Genomic DNA, 21651 nt, shown 5'->3' on the forward strand with positions numbered 1-21651 from the left:
GTCATTTACCAAATTAAATTTACAATCAAACTCATCTATAATCACTATTAATCAGCCTATATGCTTCATTCCACCACCCCTGACACCACCTTTCCCGTGCTGAAAAAAATGTACTGACCGCTAAAGATTCAGCTTTGTAGTACGTTGTACCAAAAGTAGTAGCATTATGTATATCCATATATATCATTAGAACAAAGTATACTCAATAGGCCTATATGCCATCTTTGATTAGAAAGTAAATAGTATTTGAAAGGAGCAAGTTACCAAATATGGGACAATTTTAGGTAGATTATAATAAACCCCAGATCCTGGAAAGAAATAATCTGGAAATAAACATGACGGGTATAAAGTTGTAACCGTTTTTTTCTCTGATGAGTCTATAGGAAATAAAAAATAGGTCATGTAATTGTCAATGGATCAAGTAATTATGTTGATCTTAGGTAAGCTAACATTAGTTGTGTTCAGATGGTTATATAATTCTCAAGGGTCGACGTGCTTGAGTATTGTGATTCCTAAGTCAATCCGTGAGTGTGTGTCCACACGACTCCATTGAAGCCTGAATCTGCGAGTTTTTCGATGCCTGATGTCGTCATCTTTGGAATTACAACTGGAAGCATAATGTGACCTATCTAGTATTGCGCCAAATTGAACTATATTTAAAAATACAAGAAACATCAAAAATCGCAAAAATGTATCGTTCACATGGAAGTAGCACTCGAGCATAAGACGGGAAATTGTGAAATCCCTGAATTTCTTAGGGATAAATTTGGGGATAAATTTTGGGGCAAACTTAGGGATTGGAATCCTCGAGAGCGTTCACACGGCAGATTTCCCCAAGTTTTTGCTCGAGAACCGCGTTGCTTATGCAAAAAGTCCTCCGTGTGGACATGCCTACTATATGCATGGTTACCTATTTTATTTCATGAATCAGACATTGACATAACATGGATGTGGGAAAGGTTTTTGATAAGATTTTGTCATTGACCATGATATTTGTCAATGTTCAGGATAATAGAAACATGGGGAAATAATTTGCACAATATAAATGTTATTGTTAAACTTAATTCTGTTCGTTTTGTACTGGCATTTTAAAATCATATTCCAAATCATGACATTTGTTTCAGATAAGGCAGAGAATAAGCAATTTATAGTAGTCTGGAGTCAAAAGGACACCAAAATGCTGTACTAATTCTAGTCTGTGCTACAGACCGTGTACCTATATAATCCAAAAGTGACATCTTTAGTGACTCGCGGCTCGTGTCCCCCTAAATCACAAGTAGTCTTTGCTCCCTCCGCTTGCAGCTCGCTCCGCTCGCTATTCGTGGGGCATCATGGTTTGTGACTTGCGGCTTGCGTCCCCCTAAATCGCGAATAGTCTTTGACAAAGACTATACTAATTCAGAAGAGAGACAAAACAAAACATATCAGACTTCAAGTGCATATAACTGCATATTAGACAAGGTTGACATCCAACATTGAATTGGGAAATCTCATTTGGTAGAAACCAAATAATGGAAAAAATAATGTAATTTTATACAAATATCAATCAATTTAGGTTATTTGAAATGAATGGGTCAGGTATAATAGAGCAATTATAGAGAGAACAGTCAGAGGTCTACAACCAAAATTAGGTATATGATATGCGATGTTAGATATAGTTTCATTTGCAGGGGCGGAGCAATGTGCTTTTTTCCTGAAATTTCAACATTTTTTCCCAACCTTATCCAACATAGAGAAGGATAACAGCATTCTGTGCAAAGAAATGTAGTTTTTTGTCTTTTATTGTCTTAAAGTGAGTTATGATCTGGCCAGGTACTTACTAAGGGTACCATTCGTATGTTTAGTGAAATGAACCCCAGGTCAGGTTTAATGACAAATTTGGAATCTTCAGGTGGGAAACTATCTGAAAATATGAGGTATGGGTGAAAACAGGGTCTTTAGCTGCCATTATTATAGTTTTTGGCAGAAAGTTGGCACTGGTATAGATGAGTATGGATCCCCTCCCTGAACCACCTGTACAGCTTGTAATATAACGATTTACACATTCAAAACAGGTTTATCATATAATATAAATGATATGACAGTCCTGGTATGATAACCTATTGTCATTTTGCTCTCATTTCATTCATCATTTTGTCAAGTTGACCGAATTAGGCCAAAAAACAATGCTTGTCTGCCCCCAATGTTTGTATACCATAAACAATGTTTCTGACTTTAACAAGTGCTTGAGTCCTATGATGAGTTCCAGTGCTGGAAATTTGAAGAGGTACAAAGCCAGATGTATACTCCAAATCGTGTCCACAATATTGCAATTGGAGCCAGATTGGATCTCCACAAAGATAATTCTCATCGCGCAACAATTGCCGAGTTGAATTGTGTTCAACCTCTCTGCAGACCAACTCCATCACTTGTCTGCACTGTGCAAGTTGTGTTATATGCTTCGTAGTGACGACTGAATGCAAGTTATTATAACTTGCATCCCGACTTTGGTTGTATACCATAGCGCGACTGACTAGCGGTGCCTGTGTACTGCTTCATTGTGACAAGATCGTGCTCTGAAGTTCCAAAAATATGTTTTCAATTTCGTCAAAAAGTCAATTTGGACACAACTGTGCAGTAGTCTCAGTGCAATCGGTGCAACCAGAATCTGGTTGCAAAAGTTCCATACAGTTGACGAATAGCTACGAATGAGGGTAACAGCAGGGCCGTAGCAAGCGGGGCGGTTGGGGATGCCATGGCCGCCCCACTTTTGAGAAATTTGTTATGTTTTTCTTTATATCTTTATTTCAATTTGGGCATATATTTGTAATTTGGCCGCCCCACATTTGTGATGGCCGCCCCACATTTTTCAACCTTGCTACGGCCTTGGGTAACAGTCTACTTATACTTCTTCTGACAGTAAAACCGTAATAGGTGCAAATTTAGTACTTTCTGTCAATCTTTAAATCATTAGCATAGTCCTTATAATAACAGGGGACCGGCGGTAAATGACAGCAAAAATACCCCAAAACTCGGTCACTATGCTTCACAATATTGGGTTTTTTTGCTGTAAATTTGTGTCAAAACTGTAGGGGTCTGTATCAAATAACTTCAAATTGGACATACTTGTCTCATATCCCTGATCAAATCCTCTATAATATTAATTTACAACATTTGGTATATTTTCATATTAGAAACCCCCACAAAAACCACAATAACAAAACATTAACCCTATCTATTACATTGTACATGTAGGTCTATTATGAATATGAAATTGCACTTCCTGTTCTAGCCCTGACCTCCTAAACTCACTACACCTGAACATTGCATTACAAGGCTCATTGGATTGTCTATCAACAAGTATAGGATTTAATAAGGTGTGTTCAGATGTGGGCCCATTTTACTTGTGTTAAGATCATTGGTGCAAAGTGACATACATGTGTTATGAAAAATGCAGTGGCGGTGCCAGGGGGGCACGAGGGGGCAAATTCCCCCAGTCAGAACTCTTCCCCCCCTGTTGCCCCCAGTAAAAACCCAAAATTACGAGAATGTCACCTATTTACGGTAATTTTGCGCAAAATTTGTTGATTTTGCCCCCCCCTGAAATTCACTTTGCCCCCTCAATGCCCCCGAAAAAAGTCCTGGTGCCGCCACTGGGAAAATGACCCTTTTTGAGTGTTTCAAGAATTGTGTTTCTTCAGCATAAATCACACCTTGCTATCAGCAGTAGATACAGGGCATTGATGAAATAGAATGCCACTGTAGGTAAGCCCCATGGATGTGTTTGACACAACTTTTTTGTGTGAATGCATCTTACTACATGTTTGGTAGGCCTACATGGAATGGTAAGAACATAATGTATTTTTACCACTCATGTCAAAATAAAACTACATTGAATATATGTAATTTGGTTCACCTCAAGTTTGGTAGTGATGTCAATGCTCTTTCACGGTTGCGCCACAAGCGTGCTGACAACCCACCCCTGTGCGCGTACACTCAGGGCATTAACTTTACCAGCGTGATTCGATATCTGCGGCACAAGTGCGGGCGAGCGAAATACGCACCTACGCTCACTACCGAACTTGAGATGATTATAGGTCTATGCAGGCCCGTCAGAACAAACTTTAAAGTGGTGTGGCAGAAAGTGGGGGTTTGGGTGCATTTTAAAAACTGAATGTACAATTTTAAGGATTTTTGTTTGTGTGTCAATTTATTTACTTGTTTATTTGTACTTTTTTTAGGCTGACAAGTGGTGCAGCCATGGCCGTATCTGCTGCAGCAGTTCTTCTTCTTCCTCCTTGGTTGTGCAGTCCTCATGTAGTTGAGTATCAAAGTTCCAGCATTTCCGACAGCCAGGGCCTATGTCTGAACATGCCTATAGACAATTGAAATCCCATGGCATAACCCTCCCCTTCTACAAATCATATTAACAGGCAATATTTGAGAAGGCCTCTTGAACTTGAGCTTCTATTTATGTGGAGCAGGGTAACAAAGCAGGCCCTAAATCAATCATATAGACCTGTAGCAATATATACATGAAGGCATATTTACATGCAATGATGTAGACCTACCAAAATATACATGTGCTTGTAATACTGAGAGGCTGAGATCACAGAAGTACAAGTTCAAATGGGGTGATGGCTTCAGAGATGGCTCATTTGATGTCTTACAACCCCATTTACAACTTTTATCAGTCTTTACATTTTTCAAAATGGACCTAGCTACACCTGGGGGCTACACCTATAACCATTTATCTACGCTTTTGTTTTGCGCAGGAGCAGGATATTTTTTACCTGGCAGGGGTGAGGGGCAACTCCCTGTCAGGTATCCAGGGGGTATAGACCCCAGAAGCTCCTGGATTTTAGCTGTTTTAAATGCATTTAGAAGCATCTTCTGACCCTGACTTTTTTTACCCAGGGGGCGCGTGCCCCTTTAGTCCCCCTGCTGGATTTCACAAAAACATACATTCATCAAATATGTCTTTCTCTCTCAACTTAAAGTTGATTTTAAAAATATCAGGGACTGCCTTTTGAGGAGAGCAAGAGCAATCACTCTCTGCTGCTCTCCTTAAATCTGATATAGGAGAGTGATTTTAACTCTGCTTAGTTGACCATTCTCTTCTTATATTCTATTGTTAATGCTCTAAGCAGCTCTCATTGAAGGCTCCAGAAGAGCTATTTAATGCTCTCCTGCTATTTCCAAAAAACAATCCCTGAAATATGTCATTTGACAATACAGATGACAGATCAGAGTGGGGACTCAAACCCTTGAACTTAAGCACTGCCAATGCAAATTATTCTTTTGGTGGATATACACCCCCTAGCTACAGCTCGGGCATGTTTATATCACAAAATTAACATTTAACATTCTGATCATATACATTCCATCAATGGATGTTGTTACCATTTAGTAGCGGCATAATCAACAAGATAAATCTTGGGTTAAATCTTATAAACAGAGACCACCGACTTAGCATAAAACCACATAAAACCACAGCGCATTGTATGCAAATCGATCAAAACATTGGGATGGCATTTCTATGTGCTTTACCATTAATAACATACAGCATAACAAATGATGTCACTGAGCTCAAAGTAATTAACTTTTGATGATATAGGGCCTTATGTGAATCTTCATATTTTATGATTGGGTATGCACCAGAAATAGTATTTAAAGCTCTGCATGCTAGCCATAGGCCTCAACATAAAAAACTCAATTTTAAAATATTTTTTCAAAATATCAAGAGCTATCTGAAGAACCACTGAACCAGTACTAGGCTTGTTTGTACTCATTTTGATGCATTTTTCATGCTGATTTCAAATATGGTCATGAAAATGTACAATTCTGAAATATTTGAATTTTGAAGAAAAAAAAACCTGCCGTCTGCAGTCGACATCCGCGTGGAGAGAGTTAACATAAATTTCAGGCTTTTCCAATTTGCAACCACAAAATTAACCACTTGCCAAGCAACTGCTGATAAAAAATAATTTATTTTTAAGCTTCATATATTGTATTGTTGTTTGAATTTTGTATATTTTGACTTTTCATACGGTAACAGGGCCTATCAGTTCCTTTTTGAATGTTGTATAATTTTGTAATTTGTGTGGTTTGGCAAATTCATCATAATTGGCCTCTAAATGGACTGACCAACTGTCTGACCAACTGCCGAACAATAGATCTTGGCCAACCAACAGATCCAGTGGTTATACCCTCCATTAATTTTAAAGCATAGTTTTTGGATAAATGCATTAGCTTCAAGAGATTTTCAGCATTAGGGGGCTGACAAAACCAAATTTTTTTGATAACCTGTTATGGGGTTACCCCAAGGTGGGTAATTCTCCCTTGGAATCAGAAAATTTGGCAAAAAATAGGTCAAAATGGCAACTTTTCTGGTATCTGATCACAGTTTGTCACTTCACCTGGAATTATTGGGAGAGGGGGCTGAGGGGTAATGGCTAGCCCGTCCCCCTTTCCATAATCTATGAAATATCATGTGTTTCATACAGGTGTATAACACTTTGTCACCTAATTTCTTCATTATTATGTTCTCAGAATCTTCCTGCCTATACTTTGTACAGACTGTGTTGGATAGGGTCACTTTTTCCCCAAAAATTTTGTTTTCTACAATTTTTTGACCAAAACTCATTTTTGACTTGCTCACTTTTGACCAAAAAATCACATTTTTGACCCAAAATCACATTTTTTACCAAGAGTCATGTTTTGACCAAGAAAAGAGCCTGAAAACATAATAATGATAAAATTGGATGGTTTTTTCACCCAATACAAAATTTATTGGTCTCGCTGTGAGTTTTGAAATATTGGACTCGACTTCATCTCGTCCAATATTTTAAAACTCATAGCTCACCAATAAATGTGTGTATTGGGTTCAAACCAAGCCTGGAAACAAGCAGGCGCCGAGCGATTTTTACCCTACGGTTACTGAGTTTTAACGCCTGGATCCAACCAAAATTACACGCCCAGGCGCCAGAGAAAATCTGTATTTTGCGCCCGGTATCAGTGCTCAGGAAATGGCCCAGTAAAACTTAGTCAGGCAAGTTCATTTCCGCTCAAAATATTGGCCATTTCAATGTATTTTCAACAAAATGCAGTGCCAAATCTTATCTTTTACCTAATATTTCACCAATTTTCCTTGATATTTGCCTTCAGGGCTCATAATTTTGGCAGTATTTTGCCTTGTTTTCAGGTTAGGTGATCACCACGATCGCTAAACATGAAGGCGGCCATCTTGAATTTTGGCGACATTGTTTCTAGATATTTAAAATTTTCCTAAAATCACGAAATAAAAGGCCAAAATGAATAAAATAAAAAAATGAATTTAAAAAAAATGAATAAAATAAAATAAAATAAAATAAAAGCCAAATTGAATAAAATAAAAAAATGAATTAAAAAAAAATGAATAAAATAAAATTAAATTAAATAAAATAAAATTAAATAAATAAATAAAATAAAATTAAATAAAATTAAATTAAATAAATTAATAAAATAAAATAAATTAAATTTAATTAAATAAAATAAAATTAAATTAAATTAAATTAAATAAATTAATAAAATTAAATTAAATTAAATTAAATTAAATTAAATAAAATTAAATTAAATATAAATTTAAAATAAAATAAAATAAAATATAAAAAATAATTTAAAAAAAAAAAAAAATAATAAAATAAGACTCAACTGGTCTGTTCAGATATAATAACATTCATTGTATAACTTGTTATTTGTTAACTTGTGACAATAATTAATAATATAATAAGTTAAATAACAAATAACATGGATCTAAAAGTCTCAGGTGAGCATCGAAGCTGTAGAAATAACAAAAATAAGCATTTTGATACTTTAAGAAAAATGACTCCTGGCTCTTTAAAAATGGCTCCTGGTTCACTAGAAAATTACAGGACCAGGAGCCGCTTTTCCAAATGTTTGGCTCCTGGTTCAGACCGACTTATTTCCAGGCCTGGTTCAAACCATCCAATTTTATATCATACTAATGAAAATAAACAAGAAAAGATAATAATTTATGCGTAGCGTAGACCGTAATGTTCATTATTGGGCTTCTTTGTATGTCCACTTGTATTTCAAACTTGTTACTTTTGTTGTGATGGATAGGGAAATGACTAATGACATGACTTGGAAGATGCCCAAAGTTCAGTGACCTCTAGAATCACTGGTCCTAATTTAATACAGAAAGTTAACAAAATTCTGTATTACAGCTTGCAATTACGAATACAGCAACTGTTAGATATAACAAAAGTTTCAAGCAATGATGGGTGGATGGATCTTTCAAGACCAGCTAGGCAATATGACCCCAAAGAATCACCAAAAACTCGATTCGTTAAAAAAAAATCAATCCATTTTAGGCACCCATAAATGACTGATATCCTTTTAAACACATACAGTAACAAAAAAATCCGCAAAAGACTGTGTTGGTCAGGACCCTTAATAGAACAGGGTTTGTTTATTTTATCACCTATCCATGTATTTTTTTTCATGTCATATTTTGTCCCCTTCATGACCCAAGTTTAACAGCATGTTACAAAGTTCTGTTTATTATATCACCACCACAGAAAATCTGATATGCAATGAAAATAAATTTATTTCACAGCATACACATATATTTAATGAAAATAAATTGATTTCACAGCATACACACATTTTGAGTTTTAGGAATGGAGTTACCACTAGGTTAAAAGTTCAAACTAACTTTTTGACTAAATTACTTCTGGGGTATACCCAGCAAACACAGAAATGTGACATGATATAAGCAGTCAAGTTAGCTCAATCGATAAGGCGTTCGACTATGGTGCAAGAGGTTGCGGGTTCGAACCCTGGTGGTGCCTATTACGCTCTCGTGAAAAAATTGAGTTAGCTTGAAATTCCCCTGGACAAGGAACTAACTGCTAATTGTCTCGTTGTAACCCGTATGAAACTCGGGGAGCTGATCCTGGTTGCGATGGTTATTTGTGGTATGTCTAGGATGTGCGCTCTTGTAGCAGCAAAGTCCCTGAATTGTTGTTTAATGGTTTATGGAATGATGTGGGGCCGTAGTGGTCAGCGACAACCTTTAAAGTGTGCTGAGGCTTGTGGATCAATGTCTAGGCGTTGTGCCTGTGCGTAGCGCACTATAAATCACTGCGCAAAGGAAATGAGTCAGATGTCACTAATATTGATTTTGAGATATTGGCAAAGAAAGTGTTAAAATTCTTTTGTTTTATATTGTTTTCAGAGCCATAACTTTCCTCTTTAGAAACATGTGTAAAACTTATTTTCGACCAGGGCCGACATTCAACTCATTCCCCTTGATCATGTCACAAATGTTCTTTAAAAGTTTATTCAAAATGTTTTAATAACATTTAATTTAATTAAATGTCAGGTCATGAAAAAGTTTAAAGGGATAATCATATTAACCCTATAATCCCCCTATAATAGTACCCCCCTAAAAGTATCCCCTAATAAGCATCTCCCAATAAGTACCCCCAATAAGCACCTCCCTATAGTATATAAAGTACCCCCAAAACCATTCTCCCAGTTCCAAGCCTGTTCTAGCCCCAAAGTCCAGCTTTCCAGTGCCAGAACCACTCTACCTGTGGTCCTTGCATCTGCAATAATCTCCAATTTGTACTGGCTGGAATCAGCCTAAGGCTGCCAAACAAAACCTAAGAGGTGATGGGTGATGTGGTGTTATAATATGGCTCCAGGTAACTTTCCAAAACAAACATGTTTGTAAACAAACAAATATTTGGCAAGTATTAAAAAGAATATCTCTACAGGTCCGTATAACCTGCTCTATCAAGTAGGACTTGGGACAACCCCTTACACCCTACCTTTGGCATATTAAGGATATGACTTGAACAGGGACTTGAAATAGATCCCTATATCAGTAGGACAGTGTGGAAACATGCTCCACTCCTGACGAGACCGCAGTACTCTCAGGAAAAAAGCAAGAGCAAGACTTCTCAATATTTGAATACACAAGAGCAACAGTTTATATGACATCTTATCGTTCAGTAGACATGAATAACAACATTTCATTGGTTAATAGCCAAATAATATAATTCTTTATTGTTCAGTTTTCATAAATTATCATACAATATATATATAGCCGTATTAATCAGCTCTATCAGCACCGACAACCAACAGGTCTGCATACTCGCGGAGTATTGTAACCGCGCCAATCGCTGCCTCACATCACGCACTAACTGTGCGTCGCGCATTTGCAATGGCGCGCCGTATTGCATGGTCAGGCGGTAGTCGTATGACAGGAAATTGTAAAAGCATGCATGGGAGAGGTTGGAGTAAAACTTGATTATTTTAGAATATTGTGGTGTTATTTATTTATTTATTTGTTTAGGCCAATATCGGAATCAGAAACAGATTTTATTGACATTCATCTTACAACAAGATATGGTCAAACAAATAAATTCAATAATATAGTAAATTCATGTCTACTGAATGATAAATTGGTTACCCCCTGTCTATTCATGCAATACGAAAAATATCACTGGTTTGAGGTCGTATCACACGAGGCCGCAAACTAATAGTATACAGCGAACTCTGACAAATGGAGAGAATTCTTCTTCCAAACTTGGTCAATTTATCTCTTGCTGTGGAGAACAAATCATTTGAAATGAACAAAATAGTCCACATGTTGTACACTGCAGGTGTGTTATGATATGTATTTATCTGATGGCAGGTGATGATTATACAGGTTGCCATGGAAACATGGTCGCCATGGTAATGACTAGTCCTGTCCTCATAATTACCTGCTGCTATTTTGGGGGATTTTTGTCCTCAACAAGAGGTCAAAAATGGGCTATTCTAGATGAAATCCATACACCCCCTATGGAAGACATGACCTTAATCTCCCACACAGTATACAGGTTGAATTTCAAATGGGGTTACCTGAATGAGTGATCCCATTTGCAATCTTCACCCCCTGTGTGGGAGATTAAGGTCATGTATGTTGTCCATAGGGTATGGATTTCAACTGGAATAACCCTAATTTAAAACTTCTATAGGAGTTGTTATGTTGTTTAGGTCCAATATAAACACACACATGCTATACCTTGATTGATTTTAAAACTTGACAACAAATCCACAAATATATGAAGAGCTTTAATATTTCCAAGCTCGCTACTCCTGACTTTTGTCAGGAGTAAATCGTCGGACATACGCCTGGCGGAACTTACGCTGACCATTGTTCACTCTGCCACTACTCCTGCAGCGCCTAGCAACTTGCGCCACAATGTGAACGCAGCTATTATAGAGTTTTGCAAGATAATGTCCTTCATGATCAACCTCATGGATGAATCATTTACAAGTGTAAATCTATCATAGCAAATGGTCATCTGGTCTTCTTTAACAATTTGTCTAGCTATTTATAGTCCATATGGTCAATGGATGGTTGGGTCACCCTGTGTCATGTACAATTAAGTTTTACATCACAGGCTTGAGTAAATTAACTTCAAGTTCAAGATTTTAAGTTCAAGAAGGGGGTAATTTCCAAACCTATACTTAGAAGGCCCACACCTCTATAAACCACTTGACATCATTGTTTATCAACAAAGGCAGGGACTGGTCTATCGATATGCTTGAACGATCCGCTACACTGTTGAATGGCTTTCTTGTACTATCTGAAATGTGGTTGGCAATTTAAAATGCACGAGCCCTAACCAAACTATGATGCGTATATGCACACTGCAAGGTAAAGAACAATGGAAATAATTCGCAATAATAGAGAATGCACTCATCTGACAGCCAAGTCATTGGAAATAAGGCCTAAAAGAAAAAGGTTTGTTTGCCTTTCCAGACTGACCTAAACTAGAATTTCGCGGTTCTCGACCTGCGCAATGCCTCCACCTTGACGCCCAAGGGGTCTCAGAGGGTGCAAAGTGACTTCTTTATTCATCTTCTCTCCTTTTTGTTTCTTCTTTAACTTATCAAAAGGCAGGGTTGGGTCACTTGGGTGTTAGCGTTAAAATGCCACAAATAATGCATGACTGCATATAAATATCCTAAAATGTCACAGAAATACTTTCCTCATTTGAAGCATAGACCAGTGTTTATAATGGTCTATGTTTGAAGTGACATACTTTGCCCAATTATTCACATCACAGTATGATAGCATAGACATAGCTCTATTGAGGGCAAGTGGTTATTTGACCTCATTTCAGGTCATACATCATTAAGGTAAACTGTGGGACATTCTAGGTCAAATATTCACCTGTTAATTTCAAATTAGCCTAAAAATAGAATCAAAACAACATAATTTGAATCTCATTGATGCACAGTGGCAACACCACGGGGTGTGGGGGGGGGAATGCCCCTCAAGTCAGAACCCTTGTCCCCCTGTTGCCCCCAGTAAAAACCAAAAATTATCACTTTTTGCGGCAATTTTGCGCAAAGGTTGTTAATTTTGCCCCCCACCCCCAAAAAAAAATTCCTGGGTAGCATTTGCCCATAATCCAACATTGTTAGATCCGATTCATGCATGTAGAATAGAGGTTTTTTACTGCAACATGAGGTTGTTTTTTTATGGCAATACGCCTTGAGAAAGATAGAATTTTAGAACTCCACAACAAATGAAATATGTATAAATTTGTCTTTAGATCGTCACAGAATTCCGTAACAATTTGTGATCAATTCTAACTCATGAGTAGGTGTAAACCTTTGGCCTTACAAAATTTGAATTATGAGCATTCAAAATTTTGTGATTCCTTCCTAACTCATAGCTGTATTAAAAATAGGCTAAATGGGGGCTAAAGCCAGCACCCACCTATGAATACCAAATGATCCCCATCCACCCCCACACACATATGGCATGGGGGTTGGGGTATCTGGTCCATGAGCCAACTAACATATGATAAATTCCCCAACTTTTAACCAAATTCAAATTATTTGATATCAGAAGGACATTCTTCGTATTCAGAATACAATTGGCGTGTCTGAACATGGACTCCCCAGTCCATGGTCTGATGTGCTCTCAGATCCCACAAAAAATACTGTGCAAAGGTGGGTGACCATTCAACCAAGCCTTTAATTATACTCTGCATGCTAGCCATATGTATCCATGATAGGCTTCAAGTAAAAGTTTTGAGATATTTTCTTAAAATACCAACTAAACCAATACTAGGCTTGCATGTGCTCATTTTAATGCATTTTTCATGCTGATTCCAAATACAGCCATGAACATTTACAATTCTGAAATTTTTGAATTAACAAAAATTGAAACTTGTCCTAGTAGTAGATGAGCATTGTAGGCCTACAATATGAAATATTTAATCATACCCAAGACAACCAAAGGTCATTCAATGTATGCACAAACATATTGAGTTCAGGAACCGTGTCCAATGCAGATGAGCTTGTTTGCAAGATTCTACTTGTAGTGAAAGTGGCAATGACCAACACAGGAAATTATTGGCCAAGTTTTAAGGTCATTTAATTTGGTGGTCCATCCATCCCATCAACTTCAGTTTGCATTTGTATCATGGCCCTGACTTAAATAGGGTTCAATGTCTAGGCTTTGTGCTTTATGAGTTTATTCAATGTTTTGGTACTATATTGGCCTACTTATTCAATGATTTTAGCAGTTGATAACTTGATATAGTCCTTTAAATAAAAGGATTATCGTATCCAGAAGATTTTCTTTACAAATTTAATTGTTTTGGCTAATTTCACCGCTTAAAGATGGCCGTAATGAAAATAACAATAGGCCCTATACACCAAATGAAAAATAATTTCTCTCATCAAGTACAATGCTTTTGCTGGACAAGACCTTTTTCAGGCCAAAAAATCTCAAATTAATTGCCCACCTCGCATTAAAAAATTCTGCAATGTCACCCAATTTAATTTTCCTGGCAATTCCATGAGTGATTCTTTCACACTTCTCTTTACTGTGGTGTAATACTATTAAATAGGTCCTGCAATCAAATTAATCGTGTTAATTGAATTAGTTAAGTGTGATAACTATTTGTTAATTGATGATAAGCATTATGTCAGAAACTCAGAATCCTTTTAGGACATTCTGAATGGTCAAAACAAGCTTGAATTTACTAGAACTCATGTGCATGCCTACAGTTTATCAATGGGAAATACAAGACTATGGGACACCATATCTGTGTGTTGCATGGTTTATGCTAAATACTTTCAACCCTGGTTTAAAAAAAAATTAAAATGCATGTAATTAGCAATGAGTCTTGCTGTTCTTTGCTAATTACTTCTTGGTATAGTTCTAGGCCCTATTATAATTAAAGCAGTTTTGCTATTCTGTGATGGCTATAAGCAGCCCTTGATTATTATCCCCAGTTTAATATTATATAAATATCATTATCAGTTACAGCGATAGGTTTTGCCCAGTCTGTGCATACATTTATTCAATAGGCCTATACATATATCAAGCATAGAAAAAAGATCCCACTTTTCTGCCTTCACAGTAAAAAGAATACAGATACAAGTCCTGATACAAAATGTACATTTTCCTTGACAAGGCAGTGTAGTATTGTAACAATTATTTAGAAATCACTATTTGAAGTGCCTTCTGCAAACACTCCAATACCTGCAACTCAAATAATGTCAAAGCTCACGGAACAGAAGCTTTTTGTTCCCATCAAAGAATCATTGCAGGGGTTGACATAATATTATTTATAGGTTGACAAGAGTCACATTTGCAACATGCAAGTAAACCCTTGGGCCCAACCTTATAGTATAATTTGGATGTTGTATAAATGTACACAAAGGTATATCAATTTTTGTAATAAGAGAGATTCAAATTTGCAAGTTGAAAACCATTCTTATTTTTTCCCAACCAATGGTTCCCATGAAAACAGCACACAGTAGGCCAAACCATGACTAGAGCTGCAGAGAGTAATTAAAGCCATATTATAACATTTGCTGAGGAGGACGCCCTCACTTAATTTTTGTAATGATTTTTTTACACGATTAAATTGTACTTTATTAAACCAATATAGCCTGCAAAAATCAAGACTCTAGGTGCTGTAGTTTTGTCAAAATCAGAGATTTTGAATAAAAGGCTGATTCAGCCCTTTATTATTACGATGGAATTGTTAGTCGAACGCATACACGATGTTCATAACACACAGTATGTACGGCGTGCCGCGACGGTGGTATACACAGCAAAGGGTCGTACCTCAACATGACTTAAGGAGTTGTACATATTGGCGACATGTGTGCGCTGGTAGTAAATTCCAATTTTCTTTGCTTTGCCGTAGTTGTTCGCTCAAAAATAAAAGGGATATATCTGACAGTAAAAGCTAACATTTTATGGCAAAGAAATGCTAATCTATTTTGTTTGAAAATGTTATAATATTGCTTTAATAGTATAAATGTTTTTTGCAGGGATAAAATCAATTCCTGGTGGTGTAAAACATGAGATGAGACTTTAATTTAAGCCTTTGCACAAGTGTGATTCTGAATTTCCTGTATTTTCAAAAAATAAACGAGGTAACTCATTATCCATAATTTTAATTATCAGTCAAAAATACAGAATTAAATGCAGTCTTCTTCTATGTAGGCTATATACCAAAAAAAGGAGGCATGCTCCAGCCGGTTTAATATATAAAACAAATTCACATTACATTCTGAAACTCATATTTTTATCCAAAAACACACTTTTTACTAATGAATTCAAATAAGGACATGAATTTCAAATGAGGGCAAGTGACAGGGAAAACTTGGAATTTAGTGTAAAAAGCAAATTTATGCCCATCTTTCTAATAATGCTTCTGGGTCAGTCCATGTCGAAACAGATTGAGTGTACACCCACCCTCTTGGATTTTGCTCTCCTTTGGCTCAGGGGTACCTTTCATGGACCCCTAGGTGAGGTCACAAGAAAAAATTCAAATTCCATTTCGTTTATGAATGGCGGGCAATCAAAGTTTGGCGACCTCGACCACAATTGTGAATTTAAGGGGTCCAAATGACAAAGTGCTCTCTTTGAGGGCACTTTCTTCTTAATTGAATCAGTTGTGATCCTCTTTTTGAATGTGGTCACTCACTGGCTGTGTCTGAAATACCTAATGCCAAAAAAGATAGATTTCGGAGTGTCGCTGGGATTTCAGAGGGGTCAAAATCAGCACTTCGTACTGTTCAATCAAATTATCTTGATTTTGAAGGTCCCATGATAATGTCACAGTGCACTTATAGGTCCTAATTATGTTCAGAATGGATTAACCATATGCCAATGTCTATGAGCAATTAAAAAAAGAGAAATTTCTAGACCCTACAGAATTTTAGGCCACCCCTAAAGTGGTTCAGCCACAAATGGCACTTAAAGTCGGCAAATTTTGACCCCTAATAACTTTAGGTGTACACCAGATATGAATTTCTAGTCTTTTGCATCTGAAAGAATGTAGTTTAATGTTACTAGGAACATATGATTTGTTTTGTAGTTTTTGTGTTTTAGTATTAAGTTGACGCTTTCAAAAATAGTCATTTTTGCCTAACATACCATGCATACAGGATACGGTACAAAATGCCAATTTTAGTATGATGTTTTTTTATATTTTTGATCACTTTATAGCCATTTGTATTATTTATCCTGATATTTCAAGTTGCTCTTGAGTCAAGTAATAAGAAAAAAACTACTTTCTAATCCTCTGTATGGATTTTTAAGGGGGACAAAAATGCACTTCCTGGCAACGATGCACATGCAAAGTACAGGTTATGGGGTCAAATTTTCAGAATGCTCCCAATTATGTCAAGTAATATATCAAATTACTCAAATATGGTCATGAGGATTCCAAAATGTATAGTTTGTTATGTGTCAGACCTTTCAGGAGGGCGCTATGACGAAAAATGTTCATAGGTCAACGACCTTTTGAAAGTATCAAAACACAAAAATACAAAACAAATCTTATGTTCCTAGTAACATTAGACTACATTCTTTCAGATGCAAAAGACTAGAAATTCATATCTGGTGTACACCTAAAGTTATTAGGTGTCAAAATTTGCCGATTTTAAGCGCCATTTGTGGCTGAACCACTTTAGGGGGCCTAAAATTCTGTAGGGGTCTAGAAATTTCTTTTTTTGAATTGCTCATAGACATTGGCACATGGTTAATCCATTCTGAACATAATTAGGACCTATAAGTGCACTGTGGCATTATCATGGGTCCTTCAAAATCAAAGACAATTTGATTGAACAGTATGAAGTGCTGATTTTGACCCCCTCTGAAATCCCAACGAAATTCCGAAATCAATCCTTTTTGGCATTAGGCATTTCAGACACAGCCAGTGAGTGACCACATCCAAAAAGAGGGTCACAACTGATTTAATTAAGAAGAAAATGCCTCTCAAAGAGAGCGCTTTGTCATTTGGACACCTTAAATTCCCAATTTTGGTCAAGGTCGCCAAACTTAGATGGCCCGCCATTCGAAACGAAATTGAATTTGAATTTTTTCTTGTGACCTCACCTAGGGGTCCATGAAAGGTACCCCTGAGCCAAAGGAGAGCATAATCCAAGAGGGTGGGTGTACACTCAGTCTGTTTTGATATGGACTGACCCTTCTGCTTAAGTGCATCCCTCCAATGGAGTATTATCGCAGCAGAGAAAAATGTTGGTGGGGAAACTCAAAAAGTTACCAAAAAGTCACAAGGAAAGGGTGTGAGTCAAAATGATGGATGAAGTTACCTGAAGTAGACACTGTATTCATAGATGCTATATCATGGATCAGATTTTTAAATGGGCCATATCAAAACATTTGCACCAGGACTTTTCAGAGGGGGCAAAGGGGGGAGGCAACTTTCAAGGGTAAAAAAATTACAAAAATTGTCACAAGGGGACTAAAAAGCACAAAAAGGCCTAAAAATGTCAAGTATCAGGGCAGCCAACATCCCACATAAGAGGGGAGTCAAATTTCCTTGGCTCCATCAATGCCCCATAATGTTCTCTGTGGTGATACAACTTTTGAAAGTGCAAAATTGGATTAACTTTTTCACAGGTTACCTGTACTGATTTTGACAATGCAGTCAACTGGAATATTAATGCAGTGTATTTTATAGCTTTCACCTTTTTATAGGGTCAAAAGCAAACCTGTTAGATAATAAACTATACTGTATGGTCATAGATCACCAATGTTACCATCAATAATAACTGAAGAGCTACAAGATTTTAAATGTTACCAACTATTTCCTAACCCCTTCCATCTATTAGGGTCTTGATCAAGGAACTGGATCTGGACCCTGACAACAACAAAAATCAGAATTGGATGATGGAATTCATGAATAATTAAATTCAAAATGAATAATTAACAATTTTTGATGTAAATGTGTGTCATAGCAAAAGCAAGTACTTGGCTTCCAGTTCCATGTATGTAGGGGGGGGGGGTTGCAGGAGCATAGGAGACAATCCAGAGCATGCCCCCCCCCCCCACACACACACCCACACTTTAAATTCCCCATAACATAGGAAATGAACTTCTAAAATCAAGAAAATCATCCCACATCCCACAGCATACCAAATCTGCATAATTTCAGCCATTTTTAGCCGACCCCTAATTGACAATTCTGGATCTGCCCTGAGTAATGATGGGCAGTGTGTGTGCCTCTTGTGTGCAGGGCTGAACATGGATTGTGTGAATATGTCAGGGGAGGGGGAGGGGAAGGGGAGGGGGTAATATTACACTTTGTGTGGGCCAAACCAGGATTTGCATCTAGAATTGTTGGGGAGCTTGCTTGAAAATGTGGAGCTTACTACTTTGGAGTGGACAAATTGGATTATATTTTTATTTGCATATCATTTATTATTTAATTATATACATGTGCTTGCATCATCCAGTGATAGGGTTTAACCAAATTCAATAATTAAATACTCTGGATATCAACAATCATAACTTGATTTTTAAAGCCAAAATAAATAATTTAGGCCTACCTGGGAAAATGTTGCTGACATGGAGTTGAACTCAAGCCTGTAAAACCATGTTTGAAACGGATACATCCACATACAGGCAAAATACTAGTGATTATCTAAAAAGGGCATCTTGGTTTGACATACAAAGGGTAGATCACAATGTGTCAATGATAATACATTGGACAAACAACTTTCTAGTTTTGTAAACACATTCATCATCTTATGTTGGACAAATTGAGAATACAGCTCCAATGCTCAGTGCCAGAAGTGGGTTAAGAGCAATAGCTGCCCTGTGAACATTTGGCAATTTGTGACATGATGATGATCAAGGGGAATGAGTTGGATGCCGGGGTTGGATGTTGCTAAATATTGTTTTTAAGATATTTGCAAAACCAGTGTTCAAATTCTTTTGTTTTATATTGTTTTCAACCATTAATAAATGACTCATAACTCAGTAACAAAATGTCAGATTTTGATAGGGTTTGCATTAAAATATAGCATTTGTATACTGCCAGAAAATGATGTAAAAAACTTGTACCGATAATTAAATATTGCCGACATGTGACTCATTCCCCTTGATCACGTCACATTTTACACACAGAATGTTGTACTCATCTACTCATGGTAATTACATATATGGCAGCTATTGTAGTTACCCACTTCTGGCACTGAGCAGTCAAGATATGTAATTATTTGATTTTTTAGCCCAATTGGGCAACTTTTGACGATTTTCCCTGCAACTTTTGACAATTTTTTGTCCCATAGAAACTTATGGTTAAGAAAAAAAATGGGTGACTTTTCAACATTGGCTCCAGCGACTTCCGATTTCCTGCCCAATAGAAACCAATGGTTTATTAGAGTAAAAATTGGGTGATTATTTGACCCGTCATTTGGGCTGAAAGTTTTTGGCAACCCTGGTCTCATTCCCATGAATTGTGGAAATGCATGAATGGAGACATACAGTCTCAAGGATTTTAGATTTGCACAATGGAAATGAATATATGAAAATGAAATAAAATCACTATCAGTTTAATTGGTTTATGAAACTTACAATAAGGTTTCACATAGAAGAAGGTCAAAATATGTACAGCAGCAAATTTTGAAGCTGATCTGATGCTAAGGCACATTTTCTCAATATTGAAATATTAAAAATCAATGAACTTTAATACAATGCTTTTACATTGGAGAAATTATAGTATCTGTTCAGAACCATGTAAAAGTACCTGACTACCAGTTTCAAGGATCAGACTTTTATATAGCATCAGATGAGATAGCACATTTCAATGACTTTTTTGGTTAATTTTTTTTTACAAAAACATGGAGCGAAACAAAAAGACCTCAACATGCTAACTAATTCTGGCTTTTTTGACTGGCCTGAGCATTTTGTTTGAGCCTGGTCCCATCAGGATCCAAATGTGTCACCAAACATGGGGACCATCTAGACAAATAAACAATCATCTCTGCAAAAAAAAAACATGCAATCACAAACATCACAAAAACACATCGCAGCAAGTGGTTGTTTCCCTGACACAGCATCCCCCCATCAGCATCCTCGTGTTTAGTTGAAAATTTAGAGCCTTTTTATAGAAAAGAGTCTTACCAACTAAACATACAATCCAAAAACATGTTTACAACTATTTGGGCAAGTTGACATGGTGACAAGCAGGTTGTGGCTCATAACTGGTCCAATCTTTGCCGGGCAAGTTGCTCAATAAGTTCAGCATGAGCCCTGGTGTGAGTCAATCACCATTCAGTGCAAGTCATCTAGTCCAAGACTGTTACTGTTTGTACTTACCAGGATCATGGAAAGGCACCAATGCAAAATTATACAAAGGTGATGCATCTCTTCTGTCTAATGATGTATCCAAAATCCGCCTTGCTCCTTCAATAACTTGCACCAAGTCATCGTACATAGAACCAGTCACATCAAAAACAAAAGTCAGTGTTGTACCTCCAACTGGTATATCTGGTCCAGTGTTTTCCAAAAAGTTTGTTGTTACCAAAGACGCTTGCGGTGCTACAACATCGGGCAAAAGGCATAAAGTTACCGTCAAAAGGAGCCCGAATCCAGTTGAGAGATATTGTGAATATTTCCTCATTTTGGCGTGATGTTCTTTTTTTTGTGCTGAGCTATTTTGCTCGCACTACATGTACTGAATGATTGAATGATACTTCCCGACTTGCGAAACTGCAGTAGTGTACACGAGTTCGTACATGAAATCACGACACTTGATTTCTGCTACTTATTTCTCCAAAAACGTCTGTTAGCTAAACGTCCCCATTTGGAAAGCTCATCCTATTCATAAACAATACAATTTAATATGTTTCCAACACGAAGTGTGTAGATAATTCAGAATTCAGCTGCACTGTCGTTGCCAAACATTTGCTATCTGATCAAACTTACGCTGCTTGTGGCATCAACATGTTGTTCAACGTAAAATGTGAACCTTATTACCATAAATGTAGGCGGTGCCTATGCATTGCGCTTGCGTGGAACGTCTTATAACGGCCTTATTAGGAAATTGGATATGAATATTCAATAAAATGTTATAAAGTTTACGTTGCGTAAAAGTTTACGCTGGGCTGGGACTTCAAAAGTTTTGGTCCCAACTTTTACGAAGAAATTAAAAATGTTTATTACGTCAGCGGAGCCGGTAAAAACTGATACTTCTAAGAAATTGTTTTATCAAGACATTTTTTAAATAAATTTATGTTTTCTTTCTTTCCATTTATACAGAATTGATTCATACTCATACATCATACGTATAGGCCTACGTGCAGTGGCGGCGCCAC

General features: G+C 36.9%; 1 protein-coding gene across 1 annotated transcript in view; it reads right to left on the reverse strand.

The window, feature by feature from the left end:
* LOC140138368 (hemicentin-1-like) overlaps positions 1-21271 on the reverse strand; it is a 177172-nt gene extending 155901 nt beyond the window's left edge. The window contains 1 exon segment of the mRNA XM_072160275.1: positions 20654-21271. Within this exon segment, the coding sequence (XP_072016376.1) occupies positions 20654-20957 (304 nt within the window). The 5' untranslated portion in view covers positions 20958-21271.
* Between the last annotated feature and the right edge of the window lie 380 nt (positions 21272-21651).

Source organism: Amphiura filiformis, chromosome 17, assembly GCF_039555335.1.
Source record: "Amphiura filiformis chromosome 17, Afil_fr2py, whole genome shotgun sequence".
Taxonomy (NCBI): Eukaryota; Metazoa; Echinodermata; class Ophiuroidea; order Amphilepidida; family Amphiuridae; genus Amphiura; species Amphiura filiformis.